The following is a 10,642-nucleotide window of genomic DNA, read 5'->3' on the forward strand; positions in this document are numbered from 1 at the left end:
CCCCCCAAAAACAAAATGGATTTTTGCAACACTCAAAAAGGATGAGTCGTGAGAAAAATAGTAGAAAGAGTCAAAAGGAATTTATATAGCCATACTTGGCTTCATAATAAACTTATGAAAGCAATATGAAAATTTAGCAGAACAGGCAGCTTAAGGCCGCTCACCCATAGGCAAAGCTACTTAAAAAGCTATCAAAATAGTCGATAATATCATAGAGAACAAGAAGAAAAGAAGAATTTTCGGGGAACGTCTGAAAATTGTCTGAAGAATGCTAGGCAGGATGGTGCCACTGAATGAACCAAAACGACACCCTTTAGTGATGGCCAGAAAGAGACAAGAGTAATGCACTCGCGCGAAGAGAAGGAAAAAATTTAGGGCAGACAGATAGCATAACACCACTCGCTGGCAAGTAATAAACTCTAAAACCATGTGAAGAATAAGGAAGAGAAGAAAATGCTTATTGAATTGTTTCAATATACAAGAGGACTCTATATAGGAGTCATAATTTACATGAGATATGAGAAGTTTTATAGACCTTTGGTTTCTGATATTCTCCTTGCTTATAATATTTGGGTTTCTGACGTTCTCCTTTTTTATCATTTTCTTGGGATGTTCTAGGAGAAAGGTATGATAGATGAAAATGTTACGCATACAATCAAAATAGGATGGTTAAAATAGAGAAGTTCTACCGAGTGCTATGCGATAAGGATACCTACCAAAGTTATAGTAAAGTTCTATAGAACGGTTGAGAGACCATCAATTTAAATGGGAGTGAATGGTAGGCCTCTAAAGTCCGACCAGGGGCGGCCCTTCCATAAAGCAAGTAAAGCAACCGCTTTAGGCCCCATATTTGTGGGGGCCCCATTTTTTGTTACACCTAATAGACTATGTATAAGTTTAAAAAAGAGTTCTGTAAAGTGAAAAAGTTTGATTTCTTTCTTTAACAAATATAGAGAAGAAGGATTTGCAACTGCAATGATTTCTACCAAGGAAATTGCACTTGAAATGAATATTGAATCCGAATTTCGTAAGAAACGTATGATATATAGGAAGTAACAATTTGATGTGCAATGTTGATCATGAATCTGAAAATCTTTCGAAAAGTCCTTTAGAGTTGATTACTTTTACATATAACAGACAAGGCTATTTTTTCACTTCAAAATAGATTTAACAATTCGAAGCATATGAAAATATTTTTGGTTTTCTATTTAGTAGTAAAGACTAAGATCGCCAGATGTTGGAAATTTGAAAAAATATTGCCTTAATTGTGGATGTTCCTTAAAGCATAATAATCAATTTGATATTGATGGTTTAGATTTATTTTCTGAATTAAAAGTATTAAGGAAAATAGTACAATTAGAAGATAACAGTATAATTGATACACTTAATCAAATAAAAAGATTTAATTCTTTTTCAAATGCCTAAATTGCTTATGGAATAATGTTGATAACTCATGTTACCGTTACTTCAGCGGAAAGAAGCTTTCAAAATTAAAATTGATAAAATCTTACTTAAGAACAACAATGTCACAAGAAAGGTTAAATGGATTAGTTATATTGTCAATTGAAAAATACTTATTAGGAGTTATTGTTTGTAAGAGGATTCTTAATAACTTTGTATCTAATTAGAAAAGCTAAAAATAGATTTCCAATAAATAATTTAAAAAAATTAAAAATTTAAGGCCCCTCATAGTTTGGCTTTAGGCCACAAAATTGGTCGGGCCGCCCCTGAGTCCGACATATTCACAAGATGAATGTCGCAAAGATGCAGATGCTAATATGGATGTACAATTAAACAAAATTAATAAGATTAAAATGATCATATTCAACGTAGCACACATAGAGGATAAAACGAGAAAAGGTTAGTTGAGATGGTTCGCTCATGTCCTAAGTCGACCTCCAAATGCTTCAGACTATAGGTATGAAACCATTGTAAGTTAAAAGGGTTAAAAAGGGACGAGGTAGACCCAAAATCACATGGCAGAAAATTGTCTTGAAGGACCTACAATCTTTTGGAATCCCTGCAGGCCTAGTGAAAATTAAGGCACGATAAAAGAAAAATATTAATATAGGAGTAGGGCTGTCAAATTTGGCCCAAGCCCAAATGACCCGCCCAACCCGCCCAAGGTTGGGTTGGTTATTGACCCGCCCATTTATTGAACTTAGCCCATCTTGACCCGACCCATCTCAACCCATTTAAAGTTGGGCTAATTTTTAGCCCAAATTGATCCATGAGTAAGTTTGTCAAAATATCTTAGAAATAATTTTATTTTTTGTTTAATATTTTAAATATGACCATAACAAAAGCAAAAAAGCCTTATATAGTAATTATACAATTTATAAGAAAATAACACATATTAATTAAAGTTTAATAAGAGTTGGGCGGGTTGGGTTATGACCCGAATTTTAACCCATCTTGACCCAACCCATCTTAGCCCAAGTAACTTTTGGGCGGGTCAAATGACCCACCCAATTATTGACTCAACCCATTTTGACCCGCCCAAAATTGACCCAACCCGCCCATTTGACACCCCTATATAGGAGATACCAATTAGTTAGAATTAAATTTTAATAGTGTTAGTATGTTCACTTTAGATCCATTGTTTTCTAGGAGTCTTTAAGTCATGCTAGTAGAAAATATAGAGAACTTCTAGTGCTTTTTTATTTTATTTTATTTTTAGGTTTATCTTTACATAATATAGCAACGAAAAGAGCTAGGATCAACAAGAACACCAAGAATTCATATGGCCGACCCTCAATTGCTTGGGATTGAGGCTAGTTGTTATTGTTGCATTCCACCAATAACATAATCAGTAAGAATATTCTACAAAATACTTTAAAGATTCAATTGACTTATAACCATTTCCAAATGTTCAAAAATTAATCCGATTTATATACAGGTAGTTTAAAACCAAGTCCTAAATCAGCTATCAAAACAACAGTTGATTAATTTAATAAAAGAAGAGAGAGTGTGGCAGGTCGATGGCTAGCAAAAGATAAGCAAACTGTGATGATTCCTCAATGTATATAGAAAATTCATAAACTGATCCCAACTAATTTGGGATTGAGGTGCCATTGACTAAAAGAAGACAACTTTGTTTTTGCAGTTTGACTAAGATATGCTAACTCAGTTATGTAATCAAAATTTTGCAATCACCCAATTTTCTTCCCAACACCTTCAGACAAGCAACAAAGAAATGAAAACCTAAAACAAGTTCCAATGCTATATGAAGAAACCTTTGATTTCCCAAGTCAAACTCAGAAATGCGCAAATTCAAAAGAATTGGACACATTGACACAAACATGCGAAAATTCAACAAATAATTAAGGAAAATAATGTATAGGGAAATTTGAAAAGCTTACTGATAAACAAGAAAATGAGGGTGAATAATACAACTCCAAGTGCAGTATAAAGTTGAACAGGAGGTGTTTGATGGATGAATTCTTCAGCTTCATGTAACCATTGCTGCATTTGAATCTTCAATTGTTCCACTTTCTCTTTATCCATCTTCTTTTCAAAATTCTTCACTCGAATTTAATCTTACCCTAAGAAAGAACGAGATTTTTTCCATTAGATTACCAACAAAAAAAAAAAAAAAATTTACAGACAGAAAGAGGGAAAATTAAAACGGAATTGAAATTTTTATTGCCAGAGGAATATCTCAAGGATTACCGGAAACTCGATACCCACCGGCAATCCAGAGGGCCACCGATGCCTGAGGAGAGGAAGAGTGTAGCAAAGTAGTTAACTGAGACGGGTTTATCGATAGGAAATTGGGCTTTAGAATCTGCACAAGTTTTGGGCCTCAGCCCACCAATTTTTGCTAGTCGGAAATGTATTAGACCGAGTTCTTAATTTAGATTTTCTTTAACTTCAATTTATTAAATTCTGAGTATGATACGGAATTTAACCTCATATAGCAAAAGTATACACCCTGTTTATTAAAAATTAAAATTATTTTAAAATATTATTTTTTATAGCTACCTTTTATATTTTATAGCAAAATAGGTATTTATGATATATACTACCATTGAAGCGTGAAATACGTTACTTATGTTTTTCCTCTCTCTTTAGATTAACACACGATTCTCTCTCAAAAATTTTCATCTTTTTCTCTCTTTCTTCTCTCTCTATTCGAGAAAAATACATGCTTCTAATCGTGAATTCTCTGGCGGAATCCTCTAGGGTTATTGCACTTGAAAATACTTCTAAACTGTTGGGAGAAAGGGGAAAGACGGACGTTTTCTTCAAAATTGGATTCCTCCAAAGCAAGGAGGGGCTCGTCGCTCTGAGACTAGGGCCACTGCGCGGGGAGCAAAAACGATATCGGAATAATCCGAGTAGAGCATGGGTACTATAACATGAACGACTGATACTTCAATATTTTCTACGCCAAAGAAGATTTGAGGGACGGGTTTTTGTTCGTCTCCATTTTTTGTTTTAATACAATATACACAGTACTTTGCTTGGCCGAAAAACGCCATCTCCGACGAACTTTCTTCTTCTCTTTGCTATTTAGTCACATACAATGATACAAATACATTATATTCTGTACAAATTCACTCAAACACATTATATTTTTGTATAAATATATTTTTTTGCATGTATTTATATATTTCGAAGGTCTGTATTTTTTTAATACAGCTGAAACACTTGTACTCATGCATACTGTACATGCATTATGCATGAACATAAGATATAAATATGAAAATACACTAAATACAAATATTGAAATAGAACAGAATATAAACAGTGAATATATTTAATTTTAAAATACAGTGTAATACAATAAAATACACTGAATATAAATAGAAATACAGTGAATACAACCAATGAAATATACTGAATACAGCAGTAATAACATGTATTAGGAATGACTAAAATATTGTTAATATAAATACATTTGAATACACTGAATACAAAATAGTGAATACAGTAAATACAAACATTGAATCTAATGAATGCAACATTAAAAAACAAATATTGAAACACACTAAATACAACAGTTATAAACAACTGAAAAATTATTCTAATTAATTGAGTTGATAATGAGGCTGTTAGAATTGATTTTGTTGAGTTATATTAGGAGTGTATCACGCTAATTGATACTATTTTCGTTATTAGACCGCTGGACAAAACTATTTTTAAGGTGATTGTCGTCATGTATTCATGAATACATGACAAATACATGTGAATACAGTCGCGTACAATTGTAACCCTTGTTTTTAGGCGACTTTGGCTACTGTATTCATGAATACAGTAGTGCGAATGCAACGAATACACTACCGTACAGCTGAATAACAACTATAGGAATTAATTATGCATATAATAACTATAGGAAGTTAATAGCCACAAAACAATAGTGGTTTCCGAAAATTATTGTTAAGTCTAATATGTAAATTAGAAGGTAAAATAAAAAACTTACTATAATCAGTTGAAGAATAGTTGTAAAAGTTCTTTAATCAGTGCATACTGGATATAACATAAATTATTATTATTCCTCTGTCTTATGGGATGCATTTATCTTTTTAATTTGTTCCAAGAGAATTATATCTTTTTATATTTAAAAATAATTTAAATTTAAATTTCTTTTGTTTTCTTTAAAAAATGATTTATACTACAAAAATATATATGACTTATTGTAGATCTCAAATTTTAAAACTCTCTTTCTTAAATTTCATACCTAGTCAAACAACATCAAATAAAATTAGACTAAATGAGTGCTAATTATGTGTCAAGTCTAAGGCATTTTGAGTTCTTATTATTTTTTTTACTTTTTGTTGAACGTGAAAGAAGTTTCAATGGAAATTAGCGCACCGAGTTGCCCTTCAGGCAGTACCTTATTATAGCTGATACCTATTTTCTCCAAATGCATCCTTCAAAAATTGATATTGAGAAAGAAAGAGATCGGATACAGAGGCAGATCCAGACTTTTAAGCGTATGGGTTCCTATAATATTCTTATATTTTTTAATGAATTTTTTAGTATAAATATATGGTCTATGCAAAAGTTACTAGGTTCACGGGAACCCATACCGTGCTCTACATCCACCCCTGATCGGACAATGGATAACTCAAAAAGGACATAAGATTTTTTTGGATCCAAAATTAATGATTTGATATTACAGAGAGAAGTTTGAATTTATAATGATGTTGCTATCACGGGAATAGTTAAGCACACTTGATTCCTATATGTTGCTTTGTGGACATGAGAGTATGATCTTTGATTCTGTATGAACCTGTTAAAAAAAGAAAGTTGGAAAAGCATAAGACTTTGGGAGAAAAAAGAGCATTAATTTAAAAAAAAAAATCAAATGAAAAATCCGACCTACCGGATTCGAACCAGTGACCTAAGGATTATGCTGCTTGGCAACTACCAACTACAGTCCTCCGCTCTACCAACTGAGCTAAGGTCGGGATATGCTGTGTGTCTCACCGTTTTAATAATAGTATACTCTGATATATTTACTACTAGTTAGAGAGCCAAATAGTTTCTCCTTTGACGACATATTTCTTAAATATTTCTTCATGTTTTGAGTTACTAACTATTTTACTGCGGATAATTGATAAATCCAACTGGTTTATAACTTTAAATGTAATGGGATCAGATAAGACTTCAAGAGAGCAGTGCACATCCAATTTCACTTTGATCAACAACTTGATGGTATGACTAGATGGTTTAAGGTATTGGTTTACTAAATCGACATACAATACGTCATTAATTTAAAAAAAAAAAAAAAACTTCATGAGCTCGCAATCTTCAGTATTTCAGTTAATAATCAAATCATTGTCCTATGAGCTAAATGATATACAACATAACAAACAAAAATATTATACACAAGGATATGTATGGTTCACATTATCATAAACTGGTAACGGTAAAAAACTTGTGGGAAATAATAAGAAAGGTGGCGTAGAAGAGAAATATAGAGACCCAAAAGTCCAAAACATTGCCTTAAAAACAGAGAACCTAGGGGGGACAAAATATGTCATTTGGCCAATTTTTGGTCTGATTTTATTTTTACTCTGCAACCCGTGAATGTGACCACTGAATTATTGAATTACTACTCCCTCCTCTCTAAAATACAACATTAAAGTTTCTGACACATCCTCGCTGTCTCCAAGCTGGTCCTTTCCATATTCTCTCTCCCACTTAATCATTTAAGGGTAAATACTGCTTCCCATCTTCTTTACTAGATCTCAACATTCATTGAATCACAGGCTCTACAATTCTATTTCCCACAAATGCCAGTAATAAAATACAAAAATTCAACATCATTGAGTTTGAACATAAACCAGTGTTGCCAAACATAGGGATTATAAGCTCAAAGTGCAATTAAAGTTCAAACTTTATTTATGAAAAAAGGTGCAACTAAAATTTAAAAAAATTAAAATGCTTATGTATTTCAAGAAAAATAACAAATTCACTCCTAATATTTTATTTGTTATTTAGTACTGCCATATTCAAAATAGAACTCCTGGACATGCACATGCCTTACTGCCTTACATACATTAAGAAGCTTACACGAGACGAAGCGTCCTCCTTACGCTTTTCCAAGCTTCAAGGCTTAGATGCACCATATATGAGCCTTTGACAACACTAACATGAATATTGTATTATCAATTTCTTTCTTTCTATATTTGGGTAAAATTTCTACAATGATACAAGAAAGAAAAAGAAAAAAAAAAAGGAATTGTACAGCAAAGCAGAAGCATCCACACAACAGACCATGCACATTTTCTCAACCATCTTCTGTCTCTTCTTATTTCCCCCATACCATACCAATAAAAAAATAATATTCCTTCCCTTCACATGTACACAACATAAGCTAATGTCCACCCCAAACCGCATCTACAACCAATCAAATCTTGCCAACTCAGCTTACAATAAAATCTTTGTAATCTTGGACCCCACTTACCAATTTTCTGAATTCCTCCTAACTCTATATACATTAAAAGTGAAAAATATACAGAGTTGTCCTGTCTCTCTCTCTCTTCTTCTTCTGCTAAAAATAAAGAACAGTCCAATACATCCATAGCTGTCTCCCACATTTACACATTTCCACGTCGATTAAAGAGCCTTTCTTAGCTGGCAGTAGATTCTATCCCCATAATATGCTCCACACGTGGCAAAATTCTATTCGTTTGAAACTCTTGACCTGCGATTAGACTTATTCAACTTCTGTGTCAAAGCATGTAAAACCTGCCACGTGGCGTCTCCCTCTACCGTCCGATCATGGAACAGGAGGGACCGTGTAATTCTTGGGTCCCACAGTTTCTGTTGTATGATGCTTAAGTTCGTGGCAGCCACGTGTTCAAGAATTGAACCCAGCTTCCCGACGTCTTTCTCCGTCACCGTGACGGAGATATCCGCCCACGGCACGGCGGAGGAAAACGGCAGCTCGATGCCGTCGGCGATTATCACCGGTACACAGCCTAAAACGACCGATTCCACCAGTCTTGGACTCCATGGGGCCCACCCTAATGGACACAAACAAAACGTTGACCGTAATATCTCCGACTGGTAACCGGCAAACCTATGCCTCTTCAGGTAAAATCTCCGATCATTCCCATATTTTTGTAATATAACTGTACGAACTTTCCTGAAAATGAAAGGAGAAGATAAAACGGTAAGAGGTCATTATCGACATTTCACAATAAAACAGACCAAAAAGATCGTTCACGGAGATAAAAAAATTACTTGCTGTAATAACGTCCGCTGACATTTTTAGGGCGGACTTCCATTTTACCCCTAAAGAACGCGAAAATATCACGTTTACCATTGACGTCCGATGTGGCCAGCGTTTTCCGTACACTTTCCGGCGACACATACGGCGGAATAACAACATGTTCTGCTCTTTGACATGGATGATCATATTTTACACCAAACGTTTGTAATATAATTGAGTTTTTCAAAATTTCAGGTATCCCATCTGCCATAGCCACATCCTCCTATTAACAAAAACATATAAAGATCAATACTTTAACCTTAAAAGACCATAAAGATGAAAACTTTATCTTATTTTTCTAGGAAAAACAAAAAGATTTCTTCTTTATAGAAAAATAACAGAACAGTCAATGAAAGCTTCATTTTTGGACTTACCAACGTGTGAAAACAAGCTCCAAAATCATGAGAAGCGACAAAGACATGATCAGAACCTAAACTACGATTCCAAAATGGAAATTGTGAAGATATTAGCTCAACAGCCGAACCAATAAGAGAACGAGCATGACCAATAGCTGGGAATCCATTAACTGTGCTAAAATTGCAAGAAACATAAACGGGTACGAAGAAAAAATCAGCTTCCCACGGGTCAAATGTTCGGACATCGCTGTTTAACAAAGCTCTATGTATTGCTACCTCAGATGCAAACAAATGGTTGCTACATCTTTCATTTGATAACCAATCACTGTTGTATTTTGTTGGTAACTCGTAAACGTAAATCTTTAAACCATTTAACGAATCTGAAACAAAAAAAAAACAATGAACATATTAACATTAATGTAAGCTAAAATGGAAGATTAATAATGTGAAGTAATTAATTACCTTGGTGGTGTTTAGGGTATTGAAGAATAGCTGAGGAGTTGATTGATTCAATGAGAGCACGTGAAGCTTTAGATTGAGAAACGGTAGTTTTAGAAATGAAGGATATAGTATTATTAGGCTTGTGATTAAAGAGAAAAGAAGCAAAGAAGTAAAAAGAAAGTGAAAACCAAAGAAGCCATTTGAAATATCGGTAACAAAAACTCTTCTCTGATGTTCTAACATTTCTGCCATTATTATGTAATAGCCTCATTCTTACATAGAAACCTCTGTTTCTGTTGTTGGTTCGTTTTGGTTCTAACATTTGTATTTTGTTTCTCCCTTCTTAAACCCCTCGAAAAGAGAAATGGTGTAGCTGGTAAAATGGGACTGTCGTTTTTGGTATTGAAGTGGAGATGAAGAAACAGGGGATGGTTTGTTAAGAGTTCGTTTTAACTTGAAGAATAAAGAAATGAACGAATATGTCACAGAAAAAGAATTGACACCTAAAAATAATTAAGTATTGGGGTTTGGTTCAGTTTCTGTTTCCCTAGGAAAAAAATAATAATGGAGGTCATGAAGTTGCAGAGAGAGAAAGTGAGAAGAGAGAGAGAAAGGGTTTAATACAGAAGGGTCACATTGTGATGGAGCAGAATGAATAGCGGCATGGCTCTCGGTTTCGAAGTTGGCTTTTAATATTATGTTCCAAGTTTAAATACCAAAATAACCTTTGAATTTTGAATATATATATATTTTTAATTCTATTAGTTGTCTGACTAATCCGAATTCGTGTTAAACGTATCATTTATAGCTATTAATGAAAGATTCATCGAGTTCCCGCCTGCATTTAAAACTTATTAAAGGATTAAGTGTTCGTTTCTTGTCAATATCATTTTCATATTTAAGGTTCGAATTCGAAATCTATAATTAAAAATAAAATAATTATATTTATTCATCACAACTTTTGATGTTAAGAAAATATGGGATGAATCAACCTTAGAATATTTTCAACTATAATGTCGGGTGGAAGTGTAATTTACAAGTTGGAAGGTCAAACACTCATGTTTAGTTGATAAGTATTGATAAAGGAGTTATATTTATGATCTCATTTATTAGCCAT

At 33.5% G+C, this 10,642-nt stretch overlaps 2 protein-coding genes and 1 non-coding gene across 4 annotated transcripts in view; all 3 read right to left on the reverse strand.

Moving 5' to 3' along the window:
* LOC109236982 (signal recognition particle receptor subunit beta-like) overlaps nt 1-3,778 on the reverse strand; it is a 5,723-nt gene extending 1,945 nt beyond the window's left edge. The window contains exons 1-2 of one of the 2 annotated variants that reach the window (XM_019403221.1): nt 3,673-3,778; nt 3,363-3,545 (exon numbers count right to left, since the gene is read on the reverse strand). In XM_019403221.1, the coding sequence (XP_019258766.1) occupies nt 3,363-3,507 (145 nt within the window). In that variant the 5' untranslated portion in view covers nt 3,508-3,545; nt 3,673-3,778. The remainder of the gene's footprint in view (nt 1-3,362; nt 3,546-3,672) is intronic. The other variant, XM_019403222.1, reaches the window with a different exon arrangement.
* A 2,543-nt stretch (nt 3,779-6,321) lies between these two features.
* On the reverse strand, nt 6,322-6,416 carry TRNAY-GUA. Its single transcript has 2 exons — nt 6,380-6,416; nt 6,322-6,357 (listed from the first exon to the last, which is right to left on the reverse strand). It is a non-coding gene; the product is annotated as a tRNA-Tyr (tRNA).
* A 999-nt stretch (nt 6,417-7,415) lies between these two features.
* On the reverse strand, nt 7,416-10,209 carry LOC109236983 (probable glucuronoxylan glucuronosyltransferase IRX7). Its single transcript, XM_019403223.1, has 4 exons — nt 9,547-10,209; nt 9,103-9,464; nt 8,701-8,951; nt 7,416-8,602 (listed from the first exon to the last, which is right to left on the reverse strand). Exons 1-4 carry the CDS (start codon nt 9,845-9,847, stop codon nt 8,137-8,139), a joined length of 1,380 nt encoding a protein of 459 aa, XP_019258768.1. The 5' UTR covers nt 9,848-10,209; the 3' UTR covers nt 7,416-8,136.
* Between the last annotated feature and the right edge of the window lie 433 nt (nt 10,210-10,642).

This window comes from Nicotiana attenuata, unplaced genomic scaffold, assembly GCF_001879085.1.
Source record: "Nicotiana attenuata strain UT unplaced genomic scaffold, NIATTr2, whole genome shotgun sequence".
NCBI lineage: Eukaryota > Viridiplantae > Streptophyta > Magnoliopsida > Solanales > Solanaceae > Nicotiana > Nicotiana attenuata.